The sequence below is a fragment of the Callorhinchus milii genome, unplaced genomic scaffold, assembly GCF_018977255.1.
Source record: "Callorhinchus milii isolate IMCB2004 unplaced genomic scaffold, IMCB_Cmil_1.0 Scaffold19, whole genome shotgun sequence".
Taxonomy (NCBI): Eukaryota; Metazoa; Chordata; class Chondrichthyes; order Chimaeriformes; family Callorhinchidae; genus Callorhinchus; species Callorhinchus milii.
This window is the reverse complement of record NW_024704760.1, coordinates 7077720-7097494: the sequence shown is the minus strand read 5'-3', so window position 1 is coordinate 7097494 and position 19775 is coordinate 7077720. Positions and strand designations below refer to the sequence as shown.

Below are 19775 nucleotides of genomic sequence, written 5' to 3'. Positions count from 1 at the left end.
TCGCATCACTTTACAGTGCTTTCAGACATCTCGACGACGTGACATGGAGCTGTACCAAATGCAAGAATTTTTTTTGTTTGTTTGTTATTTTAGTATCATTATTCATATTATTATAATCTGAAAAGCCACTCGGATAAATATTAAGGCTTACCTTTTTGCCATTCTTATACCAGCAGCCGTCTGACATCTCACTGGCCAACACACAGCACAGCTCAGTGTCCTGTCCCTTTCGAACGCTAACATTTGAGAGGCCGGTTTTGAAATGACGGGCTGAATCTGTGATGAGGCACAAGATGAATGCGATACGCAGCACAGGAAATGCAAAACAATAGAGCCACACAGCAAAGCTTTCCTAATGCCAGTTGATACTGCTGGACCTGAAGCAGTGAAATGTTTTGGCAAAGTGAGCCCAAATTCATCAGAACGCTACTATATACTGTATGTTCTGCAGAATGTACAGTAAATGGAAGCTCAGAAGAGTTCTGTACATAAACAACTGAACGCATGCTTAGGAACTCCCATTAAAAGCTGTTCGTTTCGAGGTAAATCCTATGAAGTGCTTTGAGGCGTTTCGACGGAGTGCTAATGCATTTGTATCAAATGCAAGGTTTATTATTATTATTTCTAGGTTAAACTTCGGTCTTTTCCTGGTGGCTTTCAATTACCCCTGTTCCCGCCAAAGCACAAGCAAGAAAGTTATGATCGTCACAGAATGCCAATCCATAACACCACCGTATTTGGATTTAAAACAGAGGTAATAGTCATGAACAGCAGCAAACGTGTCGTGCCTTGCATGTATCATTTGCAAAACAAAATTCAGGCAGTGAGGCGAAAAGCTCTCAGTAAACAGATTGGTTAAGAGTTGCACATTAGACAAAACCCAAATAAATCGCAGTCTTAATTTCAGAGAACAGTAAGCAGCACAATTTGCACCAGGAATGTCACTGGCTTCATGCTTTAACACTGCATCATTTACCACTAGCCAGAGAGTCGTCTTGCATCGATGTCTGCCGCCTCCGAGAAGAGCCTTTCTGACTGTCATCTCTGTTCGAAGTGGAATCTTGCAAGCCTTGTCCGTCTTGGCCAGACCCACTCGCGCCGGACAGACCTTTGTTTTTATTGGCATCATTGCTGGAGTCGCCAAGCCCTGTCGAATAATTTTCATCTTTCCCCCGAATGTGGGAACTAGCATTAAGATTATTTCCCAATCCCCCAAATCCGGTTTTACCGTCACCACCGGAACCAGCCAATCCGTCTGCTCCCATTCCATCCAATCCGCCACGTCCGTCTTTTCCCATTCCGTCCAATCCGCTGCTTCCATCTCTTCCCATTCCATCCAATCCGCTGCGGCCGTCTCTTCCCATTCCATCCAATCCGCTGCTTCCATCTCTGCCCATCCCGTCCAATCCGCTGCTTCCATCTCTGCCCATCCCGTCCAATCCGCTGCTTCCATCTCTTCCCATTCCGTCCAATCCGCTGCTTCCATCTCTTCCCATTCCGTCCAATCCGCTACGGCCATCTCTTCCCATTCTGTCCATTCCGCTACTTCCATCTTTTCCCATTCCGTCCAATCCGCTACTTCCATCTCTTCCCATTCCATCCAATCCGGCCCGTCCATCTTTTCCCGTACCATCCAATCCGCTGTGGCCATCTCTTCCCATCCCATCCAATCCACCTCGGCCATCTCTTCCCATTCCATCCAATCCGCCTCGGCCATCTCTTCCCATTCCATCCAATCCGCTACTTCCATCTCTTCCCATTCCATCCACTCCGCTACTTCCATCTCTTCCCATCCCATCCAATCCACTGCGGCCATCTCTTCCCATTCCATCCAATCCGCTGCGGCCATCTCTTCCCATCCCATCCAATCCACTGCGGCCATCTCTTCCCATTCCATCCAATCCACTGCGGCCATCTCTTCCCATTCCATCCAATCCGCTGCGGCCATCTTTTCCCATTCCATCCAATCCGCTGCGGCCATCTCTTCCCATTCCATCCAATCCGCTGAGGCCATCTCTTCCCATTCCATCCAATCCGCTGCGGCCATCTCTTCCCATTCCATCCAATCCGCTGCGGCCATCTCTTCCCATTCCATCCAATCCGCTGCGGCCATCTCTTCCCATTCCATCCAATCCGCTGCGGCCATCTCTTCCCATTCCATCCAATCCGCTACTTCCATCTCTTCCCATTCCATCCAATCCATCGCGTCCGTCTTTTCCCATTCTATTCATTCCATCCTTTGAGGAATTCTGCCCATCTCCCTTACCACGCTGACTGTTAGTACCATCTTGTGAAGACTTGAGTTTGTTAAGACCATCTAGATCGCTGCCATGCAACCCTCGCCTTTGACCATGTTTAGAACTCTTGCCGGATAAATTGCTATCTTCTCCACCGACAAAATAATAGAATTGTCAAAAGATAAAATAGAAAAGGAAAGAGAAGCTTTCAGCAATTTTAAACAAACATAAAAAATATCCATATCAAAAGCAGCTATGAAATAACTGGATTCTAAAAAGATAAATGATAAAATCTAAGCACGCATGGACTCAATTGATGAATTTAAGCATTTGTCACCATTGTTTGACGCTGCCCCAACATTAGGACATGTAAGTAATGATTCCTGGCTGACAATCTCCCAAAATAACATTGGTCGTTCATTGTTTGGCTGTTTGTGGGACATAGCTTGGCGCAAACTGGCTGCTGCGTTCGCCCACAAAATATAGCCAATGCACTTTATCATGTATCGTGTGAAATGCTTTGGGACGTCTTATGGAACGTGAAATGCGATACACCAAAAGTAAGCGTTACTATTTTATCACAGCGTTGGACTGGAGGGAGTTTTGACACAGCTGATCAGGAATTAAAGGATTTGAATGCTTTTCTTGTCAAACGTGAGCAATCGTGCACAAGCGCGGCACTTTTGTCCACAGATCTAATCTATCAGGCTTAATCATTCAATTGTCAGAGCTCCTGGAGAATTAACCATTCCACCAACAATGTGAATGAAGGTGTACAAAGATCCTAGGTTAAAGATCCCACATCTATGCCAACCACTTCCATTTTTTTTTAATGGTGCTTTATAATGACGATAAACTTACTTATGTCAAAGTCCAGAAAAGTTTCAAACCTGTTTGATGATGAGATACGTGGGTAAGGGGGAAACCTCATTGTAATGCGCCCAGCTCAGCAGCCGTGTTATAAGCGAGGCAAACGAAAATGGCTGGCTTCCAGATCGTCAGGTTACCATTGATGTTACTTCCTGGGCCTTGCTGTGCATGCTCTATGCTCAGGAAACGCCGATAACACCATTTCCTTTATAAACTAAGTGACATCAGTGGTGCTACCCGTGCACAGAATGTGTGCGCAGTAAACATGAAGTGATGTCAGCGGAGATCTGGTAACCCGAAGAGGGTGATTGTTTAGCTTTGGGAAGCCAGCATGTCAGCAATGTCATTGAAAAGTGAGTGTGTTACACTGGAAATGGACCAAGGAAGAGCTGTACACTCTGCCTATATTTAAGGACATTAGAATGGAGTTCCTCCTGTAATAGAATCTAATAATGATTGACACTCACCTTCCAGTATAAGACGTGCGCTAGACGATAGCTCGCCTGCAGAAATAGTATAAAGTCCACTGTCGGCAGGAGAGATGTCCTTTACAGTCAGGGAATGCATCAAACTATCTGGTGAAACTTCAATTTGGTATTTGTCACCGTCTGCTAGTGACTGAGATCCGAAGGTCCAATTCGCCACAAGTGGTACAGAGGAGGCACACTCAAAGACGGCATCTTCTGACTCCTCACACTTCACGTCGCTCAGCTGATAAGTAAAACCAACTGGGATGGCTGCAACAAAACAAATAGAACAAAGGAGCAGAGGGATTAAGAAGTGCAATAAAAATGTGTTATTGATACATGCGGTTGGTGGTGGGGGCTGAGGGCAGGAGGCTGAGGAGGGGCAAGGGTGGGGAAGGTCTCTTAAAGGTGGCCCAGTCAAAGGCGGGCAGGCAAGGAATTAATTTGGAATCTCACGGCAAAGAATGTCACTTACCACTTTCTTCAATCGCGGTGGAGAACACAGTGGCATCTTCAACATCAACCCTGTACATTCCCACATCATCAGGTTGGAGATCTTTAATGCAAAAGGTGTACTTCTTGCCGACTTGTTTCAGATAATGTCTCATCATCTCTTCAGTATCATATGAGATCATTTCCCCATTCTGTAAGAACCATCAATGTGACATGCTGCTGGTTCAGTATATTCAGTCTGATAACATTTCTTTTTTCTGTCTAGCTCCTCACTCTTTCTTCTCTCCCCCACCACCACCACACTTCTCCTCTACCCCAAAATTCACAACAGCATCAAAGGTTAGGCAAGTTTCCTTACTGATCACACCTCTGTTTACCTAGCAGTGAATAGGAACCTGCTTGTTAATTGATTGCTGGATCATTTCCGGGGGTTATATTACCTCACCCAAAAAATGTGGACACTCAATCCACGATTATTTGTGGGACAGTCCTGTGCGCAATTGGCTTCCACATTTCACCCACAAAATATACAGTCAGTCCACTTTACGATACATTGTGTGAAGTGCTCATGAGACACCTCGACGAAGTGATAAGGCGCTGTGTCGTATGCAAGGATTATTAATATTATTATTTACATTTTAATCCCGCTTTTCATGTCAGAAGGATGTCTCACTATGCTTTGTCCATTGGACTGGGAACCTGAGGTAGTGGTGGGAGTGGGGAGGGAGAGAGATGTTCATGGGGGTGACCAAAAGTATGGTCGAGAAGATGGGGCTTGAGGTAGATTTGAAGATAGAGTGGAAGAAGGGGTAAGGGTGTGAGGCAGAGGGACTCAGACAATAAGGCATAAACTTGAAATTATAGCTAGGCCAGTTAGGAGTGAAATCAGGAAGCATTTTTTCGTGCAAAGGGTAGTGGAAATCTGGAACTCTCTTCCCCAAAAGGCTGTAGATGATGGATCAATTCAAATTTTCAAGACTGAGGTGGATAGATTCTTGTTAGAAATGGGTGTCAAGCGATATGAGCCAAAGGCAGGGGAATTGAAGTTGAGGTACAGATCAGCCATGATCTAATAGAATGACGGAACAGGCTTGAGGGGCTGAATGGGGCTACTCCTGTTCCTATGTTACTATGACTCCGCAGTGGAGTTCCAGAGATTGGCTTTCAGACAGTTGTGCAGTAGATGGAGCTTTAGGCCTGTATTCCAGCCACACAGGCATCTACAATCACCATTGCACAGTTACTACAAAAATATCAGCTTGTCGTAGCTTTTCAGTACAGTATAGTATTTGAATAGTACTATCCCCAGCCGCAATTTTAATACTCTTCCTTACTCATTACTAATGAATTATGTGTAAAGTGCTCTACTGCACCCGACCATCACTACCTCTCTCCTTCCAGTGTTGCTGCTGAGACCCGCATCCAGGCCATCATCACATCTGGGCTCGATAATTCCAAATCCTTGATGGCTGGGCAACCCCCCATCTCCCCTAGCTAACTCTCTACACAAGCTCCAGACCATCTAGAACTCTGCAGCCCATGTCCTTTCCTGGACAAGGCTCCACGAGCCCATTACTTCTATCCTCGCCCAGCTCCACCGGATCTTCATTCTCCCAGTAGATCGAATTCCAGATCCTCCGTCTCACGTTCAAATCTCTCCGCAGCGCAAGAGTGGGATAGGAGACGATCACAGAGGGAGGGAATTGCTGGGGCTGGCTAATGTGTGATCAATAGCAGTATTGTTGAACACTTCACTGTATCGAAGCAGAATTGATGATCACCTTGTATAGAAAAATTTTGCTGGCTGGATTTTTGAGGTCCATTTCAAATCCAAATGTGCAGCTACCATCTTTCTTTGTTTCCACACGCTTCAGATTAGCAATGGATGTCACATACTAGAAAAGAAACGCGAGAGTTAAAGAACACATTCAAGGGGGGCAGCGACTTGTCCAAACACACAGTGTGAAAAAAAATACTGTAACTGAACGAAACATCTCCCAGGATCCACTATTTTGGACCAAGGTTTTGTGAAAAACAGAGGGACTATGTCAGCGAATTACTACCCTGCTGTAGGCAATTCAATAAGATGTACTCTTCCACTTCCATTTGATAAATTGCTCTAGTTTAGGGTGATCATAAAATCCCTGATTTCTGAGAATGAGGGATTGTGTCTAAATTTGCACTCTGTTGAGTTCAGCAAAACAGATACACTCATCAGAGAAACCCAGCCAACAAGCTTCTCTGGTATTGCCAGCATCAGGAATTGTGGTGGTTTCAATTTTTGTAATATTTGTCCCCAGATTTAGTTTACAAAATATGGTCACCCTACTCTAGATTCAATGTGAACCAGAAATCAATTTCAAATTTGGTTAACGTTGGTCAAACTGAAGCTGTGTCGTGCTAATGGTGTACTATGATGGACTTTGGCAGTGTGGTAGGCTCCTTAAGGTGGGGCGGAGGAGTTTGCACCAGAGATGAGAGTTGAAGGCCTGGGCTTCATAAAGCAGGTGATCGAGGCCCTTTCAGGAAGCTCTGTCGGCTCTGGACTGTGACACAGGGAGGTCCTGTTGCCTTTAGGACAGGACAGAGGAAGCCACATGGACCAGTGAAGGCTTGGCTGTTGAGAGTGGGGTGTGAGGAATGTAAGCCTCAGCTGTGTTAATTAACCTCTGTTTTGGAACTATGTCCACATGTGCACGTTCGGTTCTGTCTGACCCAGGTCTGAGTTACAATAATTTAGGTACTTCCTCTCTCCCGCCTATATCTATTTAAAAATAAAACAGCTTGATAGTATGATAAGCGTAATGGCTAAATGATGCAGGTTTCAGCCATCAGTAGTTAGGCCCCTTGACATCTTGGTCCCTGCAGGCAAAGAAGAGGTTGTGAATTAAATCAACACCAGGATATTCAAAAGGCTCAATATTGCATTTGAGATTCATAATGAAGTGAATTACAAGTCAGGGCTTCTGTGGAGGAATGTTTCAAAGCTTATTCGAAGAGGAAAGATAGCAAGAGCCCAGAAAATAGATGCAGGTAGTAGCAATTCAATCTTTAAAACTGCCAAATGCATGAAACATGGAAATTACATCTTAATAACCATAGTAAGAAATGATTGCAGTCCAATATATACGCTGGATCGAAACGCAACTGTGTTGACTCAAGTAATGTGAAATGTAATTGATGCTTGGTTAGACTAAATTAAGATTGAATCCGTTTAACAAAGATTAAGATTGAATAAGACTAAATTAAGATTGAATCCGTTTAACCTGCGCCTGACACATGTGGAAATCCAAACTAAACTGAGTCCTACATATGTATGGTACCTACACTCCAGTGTCAGACACCTCGTTAAACAAAAAGAATCATTAAAGAGGCAACCAAAGGCTTTGCAGGTGGCAACTCCAAAGGCTTTCGACATTGAGCTGTTTTTGAGCCTGACATTTCTTTGGAAGTAAGGGAATGAGATGAGCTTCAGACCAACAGCAGGTCTTTAGTTACCGACTCAGTTTATTTCCTCCAATTTTTTATAACTGTGCCTTTCCCCGACTCAGGATCCAGCCAGCTCTATGAAACGCTTTGAGACATCCTCCCCACATGAAAGGAGCTGTGTAAATGCTAAATAAATAAACAAACAAACAAACAAACAAATAAATAAAAAAATGCTGCATTAATGTGATAAGGTGCTATATCAAATACAAGGATTATTATTATTATTGTCTGTTGTAATCAGAGCAAATTGTCCCATTTGTCATTCCTTCTCTTCTCTGTGAATTAAAAACGAAAAGTCACATCATCTCATTAAGCCAGGAAACATTGTCGTTCCAACACAACAGATACATGATTCACCTCTGCTTGCTTTTCCTCTCTTTCTTTTTTCATCTGATTCAATTGTTTCAACATGTAGCGATAGTTAGTGATACCGTATTTGTGGCAAATCTTTTCATAGTCTTTCTTGTCTGCTTCCATCAGAATCTCCCAGACGTACTCTTCCGAAAATTCCTCTTTCTTTTCTGTTGCTTCGCTGGAATGAGGAATAGAACAATCTAATATTCCTTTTTATTGACATAGAGTCACGTTCGTCCACAAAACACAAAACACTTTACAGTATATCCTGTGAAGTGCTTTGAAGCGAAAGGCCCTATACCAATTGTAAGGATTATTATTATTGTATAATATTATATAATATGCACACGCAATCTAAATGATCTTGCTGGCCAAATACCCTATGCGCTAGAAGCCAGAAGTGGAGAGACAGTAAACTGACCCAGTGCTGTACTGAAGCAAACTACAATGGGATCAGTCTGGATATATATTTTTTTCCCCAAGTTTCTCCTCCTGAAGATAGCGTTCTAATGTTCCATGGATCAGTTGCCTTCCATCATCCCATCCCATCGAACTGTCCGTTATTCACTGCTGAGCCTCAGTGAGTGAGTGTTTGCAGCTTGTTGACAGTAGGGGACGCCAGAGCTAAATAATCCACCGTCCCCCGTTGAAGCTGTACTGCGGTTGGCACAGAGCCTGGAGTTTGGATTATGGATCCTTCCACTAAATTGGGGACAATCTCAGATCATACCGAAAACCACGGCTGGAGATTTTACAATTAAGACAGTGTTAGAGTCAAGTCAAAGGAAAACCAGCAGTGCAGGTGCTTCAATGAAATCCCTCCTCTCCCCCGCCCTCCCCCCCCCACCCCAGCCCCAACCCCTCTACTGAGTACAAAGTAAAACTACAAACTTCCAACATTTTGTGGGTTCAAGCCCCACGTCGGAATTTTGAGCTCATTGTCCTCCAGTCTAACTTTCCAATCTATTGCTGGGAGGGGTTTGGTTTTTTGCTGCATTGTTAGAGGTGGCATCCCTCAGGTGACACGTGAAACCAAGGTCCTACCTATCTGTACAGGTGGACATTATTGTTGCTATTTGAAAGGAGAGCGGAGCTTCTCCTGGTGTCCTGGACGAAACACCTTCAGGTTAAAAAAAAATGGCTCCGGCAGTGTGTGGGACATCGCTGTGCGCAAACTGACTGCCGCATTTGCCTGCAAACCACACAGACACCACACTTTACAGAGACCTTGTCAAGCGCTTTGGGATGTTTTTGAAATTGATAGGCCTGACACCAAATGTGAGGTTGTTATAATCGCTTACCGTTTTTTCAATATCTTCAGAAAATCGGCGGGATCTGAACCATGTGCTGATAGAATAAAAAATAATTTTAGAAAATAAATTTCAAGGCACGGTCTGATCGTAATACGATTTCAGTGTATTTTATACAGCTTTAAAATATAGCCAATTTGACCGCAACACTCTGGAATTCCATCCCTGACTCCCTCTGCCTTGTTCCCTCCCTTCAAAACCCACCGTAAGACCCAACTTAAACTGCATTCAGCCACTTTCAACACTTCTCCCACATAACTCCAGCTTCCAATCTGCTGTGGAAAGCCCTTTGAGAATTCCCTCAATGCAAAAAGGGTTCTATAAACGTTAATTTTTTTAAAAAAATAGAAATGTTAACACTCATCGTTGGCAGATCTTTTTCCCACGAGGTTTCTTACCTCATAGATATCAAACAAGCTCACAAAATCAGTTTGGCTGTCTGATCTCATCCCTCCAGAACACCCACCTTACCGTTCCCCCATCACAACATCAAGACATATTTTGAAATGAGTCCAGCTCCTGGCCTCAACTACCCTTACGCTCATTAATGACCCTGTGGATAAACTAAAAAGCTTCCTGATATCTGTCCTGATGTCCTGGTCACTGATTTCTCTTTGATGCTGTACAAAAGCTGCCGTCATTTCCCCATTCAATTATACTTCACAGTTGATTACTGGAAGAAATGTTTAGGTAATGCTAGGGCTCAACTCATTCAAACACAACCGTGACTGGAGTGGTAACTTGCTTGGATTGTCTCACTGAGAATTCCTAGTGCTCAGTATCCGAAGTATTGAGATGCAATCTTACCCTGTGCAACGATGAGATTGACTGTGCAGAAAGCCTCTCCGTACTCATTGGAAGCCGTGCATTTGTAGTAACCAGCATCACTGATAGTCAATTTTTTTATCTTAAAATAAATAGGAAGCACAATAAGAAACAGGCATTGTTGCTATGGAGAACATTCTCTGTGTCTACCGCAGGCATTTTAAAATTGATAAATTTTAATTGGCTTTATATAATGTTACTGATTCTGACACCAGGTTCTTCAATGATCGTATGTCTTTGATTGCGGTTTTGGTCAACTTTCCTTTCCCCATGCCCTTCAGCTTCCCACCAATTGACTCCCACCCACCCACATGTCTCACTGCCCTCTTTCAGGTTCCCAGCCAATATTGTTGAGGGTAGTCCTTTTGATTTGATATAAAGTTTCTTTACCTTTTAGACATTTTAACCCTTGCCACTTTGCTGAGGAATGAAGCATTTCTGCACAAAGTGATATCGTCAAACATGGCCTCATCACTGTGTCTTTGGCCAAAATCAAAGGAGCATTGTTACTGCGCCAATCTGACATTTCTGTTTCCCACCACAAATTCTCTGAGTGAAGTTACCAAATTGACAATTAAATCAGTCGTTCGTTTCGTTTGTTTGTTTCTGTGTGATGTCCGACGGAAAATAAAACAATAACAATCCTTGCGTTTGATATAGCGCCTTATCAGGTCATCGAGTCATATACAAACACAGCAGTCAATTTACACATAGCAATGACCCACAAACTTTTATGTGAATGACCGGTTTTATCTGGGGGATTGATGGTCAGGATATCGGGAGGAACTCTCTTCTCTTTTCCAATAGTGCCATGGGATCTTTAACGTGCAACCAAGCAGGCAGATGGGACCTCAGTTTAGTATCTCATTTCAAAGCAGAACTGCCCCAGCACTGCCCCATTATTCTGGAGTATCAAGACATTAAATCAAAATTCAAGGATTAATTTAGTGCAAAACTTGCGGAGACTGAACCGAATTTCAGGCCACTAATATTTCCCAAGAAATCTATTGAATTTCACGATTTTAAGATACTCAAATGAATATCATTCCTACCTGTAAAGTAAATTCAGTCATTAGTTTGTTGTGGAGTATTTTATGTTTCTTTCCATTCGCAAGGTTTTTTCCTTTGTGCGACCAGATGAAAGAGCACTTTGGGTTTCCTTCTGTCACTGCTTTAAACGTAGCACTTGCACCTTAAAAAGAAGTAGTAAATGTACAAATGTTAACACAATCTCAAGCACACAAAATATACAGTCAATTCACTTTACAGCGTGAAGCGCTTTGAGACATCTCAATGACGTGATAAGACGCTTTATCAGATGGAAGGATTTTTATTTGTTATATACAACAAATTGTGACTCAGAAATCTGTGAGCTCAGTTACCGATTCCCCTGAAAGCAATAAATTGTGAACTGTGTCATGCAAAGTGTGCTTGATGTTACACTTAATATTGGATTCAATATATTTGAAGTGAACCCCACTATTCTTAATTGAACTGTATTTCTGTTGCAGTTCTCTGCATTCGTAGAATACTTGTGCACCATCTGTCAATGTTACAAATAAAACAGCCGTGTGAAATTACACTAATAGTGCACTGCATTCTTGGGGGTTGAATGTTGCCGTTTGTGGTACTATATAGCGGCCGTCACATAAGATAGTGCTCTGGGACGCTACCCTGTGTGATGGGCGCTATATTAATGCAAGTTGTTGTTGTGGTTGTTGCAGTTTGTGGCAGCGAGGGCAGCAACCACACCTGACACCACCTGGAGGAACTGGGAGCAGGAATTTAACATCCTCACCTTCCCCCTCTCTTCCCAGCCCAGCAGTGAAACACATTAGCAGCCCAACTACTGCCCTGACTGAAATCAGCCAACCCCGCACAGACCAAGGTTGCTATCTTACATAATCTGATCAGTACGGCTTAACCTCAGCTGCTGCATAACCCCTGCCTTCTCCACCCACTTCACCCCCCACTACGAACCCAATGACACCACTGGTGGGCCAGGTTTTCAATTCTAATCCCCTGACCTCTGGAACTCCCTCTGGAGTCCTATAGCTCAGTGGTTAGAGCACTCGCTTCGCAAGCGAGAGACCAGGGTTTGATTCCCGGCAGAACGAAATGTTGGGCAAGTTTCCTTACTGCACACGCCTCTGTTCACCAAGCAGTAAATAGGAACCCAGTTGTTGGTCGACTGGCGGATCGAATTTCCAGGGGCTGATAATTTCTTCAAAGGGTCATGGACCCAAAACATTGACTCAATTCCCTTTCTCCATAAATGCTGCCTGACCTGCTGAGTGTTCCCAGCGACTTCTGTTTTTGTTATTATTACTATAGCTCCCTCCGTCAACCCCTCCATATCAGCTCTCAATCTGTCTTGAAGTTCTGCCTTAAGACCTGCCACTTCGATGCCTGTCACATCCTTCACTCCCCCCCTTCCCCTCACTGCCCCGCACGCTCACCACCACCCTACCATTGAAAGATCTCAAAGGCAATACTCTTCATGAAGGGTACAATATAAATGCATGTTGTTATAGGACACAATGGTACTTGGTTCTTCCTCCAGGTTAAGTAGGAAAAAGAGAAAGAGAAATTTTCTGTTTTTAGTGTCTCCTTACCCTCTGGTTTGGTGAGTGGCAGAGGTTTGCGTAAAATATTGGGTGCGTTGCATCCTTCAGGAATATTTTCTACGAACTGTAGAATGGTGACTCCTGGTATAATCGACTTCTTGACGACTGAAAGAATTGAGAGAAACAAAAGAAGGGTTTCGCTTTTGTAGAATATCACAGAGGTAATTATTGCTTACAGACCAGCGAATGGAAAGTCACCAAGAGAAATCCAATGATTTCAATTTCAAAGAAAGAAAAATTGGCGACTTGACATTTAAGAATCAGATTTTCACATTAATATCAAAGTAATAAGTGTCGCAAACATCATTCTATCTTATTCTATGCGAGTGGCTTAATGCTCTTTTCTATTTCCGGCATGAACTAGTTGGGCCGAATGGCCTGTTTCCTTGCTGTACAATCTTTGTAAATTACTGAACATAGTGGAAACGTTCAAATCTTTTTCAATGAGATCACATCAGTCTTACTTGGCGCTGAGTTATTCGTCATGTTCAAATTCTTGCTCATTTTGACGTTGTCTTGCTTTACTTGCCCAAACGATTACAATGTCATAGCTGTTGATCATAAGAACACAGCACACATCACACAGTGATCGGAACTGACACTTACATTGCACCTTACATGTGAAAGAACATCTTGGAACGTTTTTCATCTGCGGAGGAGGCGAGGGGTAGGAAACTAAGCAAGGCAATAATACTCCTTGCATTTAATGTAGCGCATCACGCCTTTGCGACGTCTCAACGTGCTTCCCTCCCAAAGGTGGGAAGAGATGGGGTATGGGGAGATGGTTGAAGGCATGGTTGAAGAGCTAGAATCTCTGAAGTGTTTTGAAGAAATGGAAAGAGGGATTGAGGTGAACTGAGTTCCAAGAGCAGGACACAGTGTCTGAAAACTTGGCTGCTGATATTGCTGTGCAAGGGACGAAAGATTGGCAGCAATCTTGGTTTGTGGAGCAAAGAGAGTAGGACGGAAAGCAGAGTTTGAAAATGATTGTAGAGGCAATGCAGGGCAAGGGCGTGCAAGTTTGGATGACTATCTTGAAGATGTTCCATTGGAGCACAGTGAAGACTGACAAAAATGGGGATAATGGTCTCAAAGTGCTTCCCACGTTGTACTGTAATGTGCAGTGGCATATGAAAGATTTCAGAAGCTTGAAGGGGTATTGGGATAGGAGGTGGCAGGACGATGGGGTTGAATGAATGCCTTGCTCTGAATGGTCCCGTCTGCCTATTCAGGTGGACGCTAAAGATCGCATGGTACTATTTGAAAAGAAAAGGGAGTTTCCCACGGGATCATGGCCAACAATCGTCCAGATAACATTGGTCACTCACTTCATGGCTCTTTGGGGACATTGCTTTGGGCAAATTAGCTGCTGCATTGACCTAGAAATACAGTCATAACATGTCATAGTATATCCTGTGAAGCGCTTTGAGGTGATCTCCTGACATGAAAGACGCTATATTAAATGCAAGCAATATTAATATTTACTATTAATTTTCCTTTAATTTAACTTAATTAATTTAACTCCCTACTCCTTGGTATCCCAGTGAACGTAACTAACTTGTTGCCAGGCCCTGCAAAGGTAGACTTAATAGATATGTATTTGTAGCATATTACGTTCCATATATGATGTGTGATCCGTGCCCAGAGAACTGATATTTCATACATATGAAACCCCAATCTCATAATTCACCAATGTGTCGAAATAATGCTGAACCGTGGACAGCAACATGCTGTGTTGCAAACTTATTTAGATATTCCTTGGACTCTATTCAAAACTATGTCCCCATTGAGTAAATCAAGTATCTTCCAAGTGACAACAATATTCCTATATATAAATTCGCTCACACCTCTAATGCCAACCTACCTCAGATGCCTCTGAGTCAGAAGGTTGTGGGTTCTAGCTACTTGTCAGGTCTTTGAACTCACATAGTCTAGGCTGACACTTTAGTGCAGAGCTGGGAGAGTGCCGCTTTGTTGGAGGTGAATTTCTTCAGATGAGACAGTCAACCCAGGTCTTGTCTGCCTGTTCAGGTGGACGTTAAAGATCATCTGGCACTACTCGTAAAGAAGAGGGAGCTTCTTCCAATGTCCTGGCCAACAATCCACCAGATAAAATTAACAAAATTCACCTTGTGAGTGTCTGTGGGACATTGTTATGTGCAAATTGGCTGCAGCATTTCACCTACCAAATACACAGTTATTACACTTTGGAGTAAATCCTCTGAAGTGTTTTGAGACGTCCATTTTGATGTCAAAGACTCTGTATCAAATGAAAGGATTTGTAGGACTTGCTCATTCAATCATTCACTCACTGGCTCCCCAGATAATTGCTATACCTCAGGCACTGCTGAAATATTCTCCTGTTATACCACAAAGCAAAGTCTCAGTCTATTGAATTCTGTCCAGTGACACCCTGATTTAGAGGCTAAAGTGATATGTTCAGACATGTGAACAGCAAATAGCATGTGAACTAGTCTCCACTCCTATTAATAGAGCTGTAAGGTCACATGAGGTATCTGGATGAAGATGATTATTTGGTCCATTTGATCTCATCCTTACAGATTACCAAGTCTGCCATCTTTCCACTCCCAGCAAACTGATTCTTAAATGAATCCCATGTCCTAACCTCATCTACGTTTCCTGATCACTCTTTCCAGTTGGAAATTATTAAGAGATACTTCCTGTTGTCTGTCCTAATAATAATAATTCTTACGTTTGATACAGTGCCTTATCACCTCGTTGAAACAACTCAAAGCCCTCCAGAGGATTTTTACTCCAAAGTGTATTGACAGCATTGAACCAAAATGTCCAATTTAATCTGGGAGATTGGTAATGAGGGCATTGGTTGAAACTCTTTTCTCTTTCTGAATAATCGATATTTAATGTCCACCTGAACAGATAGTGAGACTTCAGTTTAATATCTCATCCAAAGGACAATGCAGGGCATCTGCAGCACTGAACTGAACTGAATCTTAAACTGTGAGCTCATAGTCCCGATAGGTGGCTTAAACCCACAACCTCCTGACTACCCACTGCGCCAGCCTGAACTTGTACTTCGCAATCTTGAACCTATGGCCCACCCTGTGTCTGACTTGATGTATCTGAAAGAATTTCTCTGGGTTTAATGTCTTTATTCTACACAATATCTATAAGGACCCAATGTAATACCTCTTTGGAGATTGAAGAGCGCTAGTTTATCTAGTTGTTCCTTTTAGCTCAACCTTCTTACGTGGGATACCAGCTTCATTGCTTTGCCCTTTGCTGCTTCTATTCATTCAATAACCCAGATGTCCTCAGTATTGCAAATGCAACCTGAGCATAACCTCTGGGGATCTGCAATGTCCACTTTATACTTTGTTTATTACTGTTTCCCTAGGGAAGACGGTTGAAGCAGGAAATGTTGATTTCTTCAAGCACAAATTAGACAGTTTTCTTTTAGGAAACAATTTTATGGGATGTAGTACATAGGTAATTCAAAACATATGTGATGCAACCTCCAGGAAGATGGAAGGCGAATTAGATGGACCTTGGTCTTTTGCTCATTTAGCATGTTCTTATGTCTCACATTGTTGTCTCACAATAAGCAATGAGTCAAAAAGACCCCAGGTCTCTTCCCCTTTGGCAATGTCTATTCAATCACCAGAGAATTCGTGCACTTTTCTTAAAACATCAAACTAAAACTAGACTGTGAACTAGAACTGAGTGAACTACAAATGGACATTTGTTTAATACCATCACAAATATTCAGTGGCCAGATTGATTTGCTTTCAAAATACGCAGCCACCGCACTTCAAAGTATATCCTGTGAAGTGGTGTATGGCATCTTCCCAGCGTGAAACGTACTACACCAAATGGAAACATATTATTATTATTATTATTATTATTATTATTATTATTATTATTATTATTATTATTATTATTATTATTATTATTATTATTATTATTATTATTATTATATTCATTTCATGATCGGGGTTCAGTTGTATGGATGAGTTCGGACTGATCCGATTCCGATTTCTCTTTCTAAAACAACTTACCGTCGGGGAATGGATGAAAACATTTTAAGCTGTGACATTCCTGTCTGGAAATGCTGCTCTTAATTCTGTGCCCACAACTCGAGAAGGTTGGACTATGTCGAGGGCTTACATGAGTAATAAAGTTGCTACCAAGCTGGATGGACATTACCGTTGCATAAATCATCTGTAAAGTGCTGTAGCAGCATACTATAATCAAGCTATTTATACAACAGATGCTCTTTACCAAGCGAAGCATCTTGCAGCTCTGTTCGTATGAAATCAGTGCAGACCCCATGCGGTACAAGCACTAACTGGAGAGGTGTAAATTGAGAGGCAAAGGCAGATAGTAATCAGTTCCATTCACCTTTAGAAACCTTCTTGTTTAAGGTCAGTGCGTTGGTTACCAGTACACTAAGTTTAACCAAAAGGGAATCCTGCTCCTGCCTTGAAAGCTTATGACTCTTTACGCTACCTCTACATGTTCTGGAGTGCAATGCTGAACCCTACATGATCTTTAGTGATGTTTTTTTTTAACCCAGATTTCATCGAATGTATTTGCCCAGCTTCTTTAGAGAGAGTGAGTCATTGAACGATGCGAATCAACTTTAATCCACTAGATGGCATTGAGTAAGAAGGAGAACTATTTCTCTTCAACCCGGTCTGGTGGCACGTATGCTAATCTTTATAATCTGCACATTTCTTTTTCTTTATAATCTGCACATCTGCACGTTGTTGTTGTTGTTGTTATTGTTATTTCCTCTACTTCAATGTACAGTCAATCTGCACGTTCAGGCGATGGCTCACTCCAATAAAGTAATTACGCAGTTGAAGCTTACATTTCAATTCTCTGTATCACAAACAGTTCAACCCGCTAACATAGAATAGAATTTGTTTTCCCTCAATGTAATATTTTTGTAATGGCACATTTCGTGGGAGACTCACAATCGCCTTCAAACACACAGTCACTACACATTAAAGTAATTCCTCAGAAGCGCTTTGGGACTTTTTCGACGACATGATAGGGCGTTACCTCAAATGCAAGGCTTATTATTACCTAATGCTGAAAATCATTCAATAGGCATACAGTGTCAGTACATGCACTTTCTAGCACTTTATAGAGCTTTCAACACTACAAGTTAGTCAAAAAACTTCAAAATGTCTTTGCTTGTTGATGCTGATCACTAATATTACATCATTTCAATGTTTCAATCATTCATTTTTTTAACTTTTTATCTAAAAAAAAGCACATTTTACAAAACCAAGTGGAAACCGTAACCTCAAGCTACATTCTTTTGAACAATCTGTTCCATCAGTTAGTTTTACCCTTTCAATTTTTAGCTCAGAGAGTTGAAATTTCTAAATTAAACTCTTAATTTTAAAAAAAGATCTATGGTTGACCTTTTCATACGCTCACATTCATTCGTAATAATAAATCATCATAATAATAGTAAATAATAAGCCTTGCCTTACACGTTGGAAGAATGTCTCAAAGTACTTCGCAGGGTTCACTGTAAAGTGTAGTGATTATGTTTTGCAGACAAACATGGGAAGCTAGCAATGTCCAGCAAACAGCCAAAATATACTGCACACAAAAAAAATTCTCCTGGCATATTAAAAGGTATTCCAAGCATGAAATGCAAGAATACATAAAAACAAATACTGCTCTGGCACAAGAATTCAATCATTTGCCAAAAGGCATGATCGCTTAAGCATCGTTGTTGAAGCCTTGAGCCAGCAAAAGAAAATCGATTTTAAATTATTACAACGTTGAAAAAAAAATCAGTGGCCTTTTTGCTCAGCTTGGCTCAATCACACGTAGGTTATAGTGGAGAAAAGAAACAGCATTTCTTTTAGGTGTGTGTTAATATTCCTGTACGTACCTCTCCCTTACGAAGCTCTCAGCTCGATCCCAAATGGTTGAATGTGCAATATTTCTGACGTGGTTTGCACTTTAGTCCTGTGATAAATACTAAGATTACATGAACCTCGCCAAGATATCTATTGGTGGTGGGAAGTAGGCTTATTAAATTACTTGAAGCCAGTTGGTTGACAGCGACGGCTTCCTCGGGTTATACGCTGGACATCCACACTTTTCCCTCAGCACTTAAAAGGACAGAAGAGGTGACAGAAGGATACAAGCTTTCAAGCCCTGAAACAATTCAGCAAAGTAACTGGAAATGGGGAGGGCAGGGGCAGGGGGAGTTCACAGAAGACAGCGTTGAACTCTTTCTTTGTAGATCATGATAATCTACCGTAATCACCACAAAATCAGTGGCTGTAATTATTGTACAATCCAAAATTAAAAATAACCTTCTTCACTTCATTATGGGTTTGACTGAGTCGCTCAATCCACGACTGTTTGTGGGACACTGCTGTGTGCAATTGGCTGCCATGTTTTGCCCAGAAAATATAGTCAATTCGCTTAATAGTATTTTCTGTGAAGCGCTTTGTAATAAGGCACTATATCAATAGCAAGGATAATTATGATTATCATCATCAAGAATGGGGAAGTCAGTGGAAGTTAGATATTTTTGTGCGTCTGCATATCTGAGTAGAATAAAGTGTGTGTTAGCCGCTGAGTCAGAAGGTTGTGGGTTCATGATCTGTAGTCTACGCTGACACTTCAATGCAATGGGAGAGCACTGCATTATTGGAGGTGTGGTCCTTCAGATGACACGGTAAACCAAGGTCCCGTCTGCCCGTTCAGGTGGACGTTAAAGATCCCGTGGCACCATTTGAAAAGAAAAGGGAGTTTGTCCCGGTGCCTTGGACAACAATCCCCCAGTTAAAATTCATCATTCACTTCATAGCTGTTTGTGGGATATTGCCGTGTGTAAAGCCGCCTACAAAATACAGTCACTACACTTTGAGGTAAAATCCTGCGAGACGCTTTGAGACTTCCTCCTGACATGAAAGGCTCTATAACAAATGTAAGGATTATTATCATTATTCTAAGATTTTGATGATGTGCTTGCTTCGCTGCACTTGTGGATCTTAAGAGAACGCTCCAGTGTTTGACCTATCCATACTGAGTCAGATGGAGCTGCCTGTGTTAATATCACAGCAAACTGTGCGAACTGAAAATAAGCGGGAACAAGTGACGTGACTGCGTGTGGAACAAATGGAT

At 42.2% G+C, this 19775-nt stretch overlaps 1 protein-coding gene across 1 annotated transcript in view; it reads right to left on the bottom strand.

The window, feature by feature from the left end:
- LOC103179097 (immunoglobulin like and fibronectin type III domain containing 1) overlaps positions 1 to 18565 on the bottom strand; it is a 28979-nt gene extending 10414 nt beyond the window's left edge. The window contains exons 1-12 of the mRNA XM_007894189.2: positions 18529 to 18565; positions 13097 to 13183; positions 12621 to 12737; positions 11058 to 11197; positions 9988 to 10087; positions 9172 to 9217; positions 7874 to 8048; positions 5809 to 5922; positions 4050 to 4218; positions 3575 to 3844; positions 977 to 2383; positions 152 to 276 (exon numbers count right to left, since the gene is read on the bottom strand). Coding sequence (XP_007892380.2) covers positions 152 to 276; positions 977 to 2383; positions 3575 to 3844; positions 4050 to 4218; positions 5809 to 5922; positions 7874 to 8048; positions 9172 to 9217; positions 9988 to 10087; positions 11058 to 11197; positions 12621 to 12737; positions 13097 to 13136 — 2703 coding nt within the window. The 5' untranslated portion in view covers positions 13137 to 13183; positions 18529 to 18565. The remainder of the gene's footprint in view (positions 1 to 151; positions 277 to 976; positions 2384 to 3574; positions 3845 to 4049; positions 4219 to 5808; positions 5923 to 7873; positions 8049 to 9171; positions 9218 to 9987; positions 10088 to 11057; positions 11198 to 12620; positions 12738 to 13096; positions 13184 to 18528) is intronic.
- Between the last annotated feature and the right edge of the window lie 1210 nt (positions 18566 to 19775).